Source organism: Myotis brandtii, unplaced genomic scaffold, assembly GCF_000412655.1.
Source record: "Myotis brandtii unplaced genomic scaffold, ASM41265v1 scaffold21781, whole genome shotgun sequence".
Lineage (NCBI taxonomy): Eukaryota > Metazoa > Chordata > Mammalia > Chiroptera > Vespertilionidae > Myotis > Myotis brandtii.
This window is the reverse complement of record NW_005358169.1, coordinates 14,134-14,821: the sequence shown is the minus strand read 5'-3', so window position 1 is coordinate 14,821 and position 688 is coordinate 14,134. Positions and strand designations below refer to the sequence as shown.

Sequence of the window (688 nt, the reverse complement as noted above, 5' to 3'; positions counted from 1 at the left end):
GAGCCTCCCAGGTGTGGCCGGGGGCAGGCGGGGGGCGGGGAGCAGATGGCTCATGCTCTGTCCTAGTCCGAGTTGGACAAGATGACGTTCCTGCGGGCTGTGGACACCCTGGCCAGCGCCGTCCGCACCCAGGCCAACGGCTCTATGAACAATTACATACCCAAGACCCTGCTGGCCAAGAAAATCGAGGTGAGGGGGTCCAGGCCCGGCTCCCCTGGGAGGGAGGTGGCCCCCCTGGGCTGAGGGCGCAGGTCCCAGGCCTGAGGCCAGCGCCTCTCTCTCTCTCTCTCTCTCTCTCTCTCTGACGGAATCCCTGCCTCTTCCCGGCCCTTCCAGACCCTGATGCTGGAGGAGGGCGGCGGCGAGCTCCTGACCAGCAGTGTGCGCCAGCAGGCCATGCTCTCCATCGTGGCCCTGAGGTTCCCCCTGCGCCCCCCACTCCGGCCCTGGGGTCCCCCTGCTCAGAACACGGGGTTGGGAGGAAGGGCAAGGGTTTGGGGGTGTTGGTGGCAGGGCCCCATGACTGCCCCCTCATCTACTAGCATCCGGGGTGGGGGTGGGACCCCCCAGTTCCACTACTGGGCGCCTCAGAGGATGTGGGTGTGGGGAGGGCTCCGGGGGGGCCCACGAGAAGGGGTTTTGGGGTTCAGGTCCCCGTTCCCTGTGCCCCCGAGACAGCAGCTGAGAA

The 688-nt window shown here is 67.4% G+C and overlaps 1 protein-coding gene across 1 annotated transcript in view; it reads left to right on the top strand.

Moving 5' to 3' along the window:
• Positions 1-71: 71 nt before the first annotated feature.
• LOC106726051 overlaps positions 72-688 on the top strand; it is a gene marked incomplete at its 3' end in the record, with an annotated part of 10,179 nt that continues 9,562 nt past the window's right edge. The window contains exons 1-2 of the mRNA XM_014539492.1: positions 72-189; positions 337-600. Of these exons, the coding sequence (XP_014394978.1) occupies positions 82-189; positions 337-600 (372 nt within the window). The remainder of the gene's footprint in view (positions 190-336; positions 601-688) is intronic.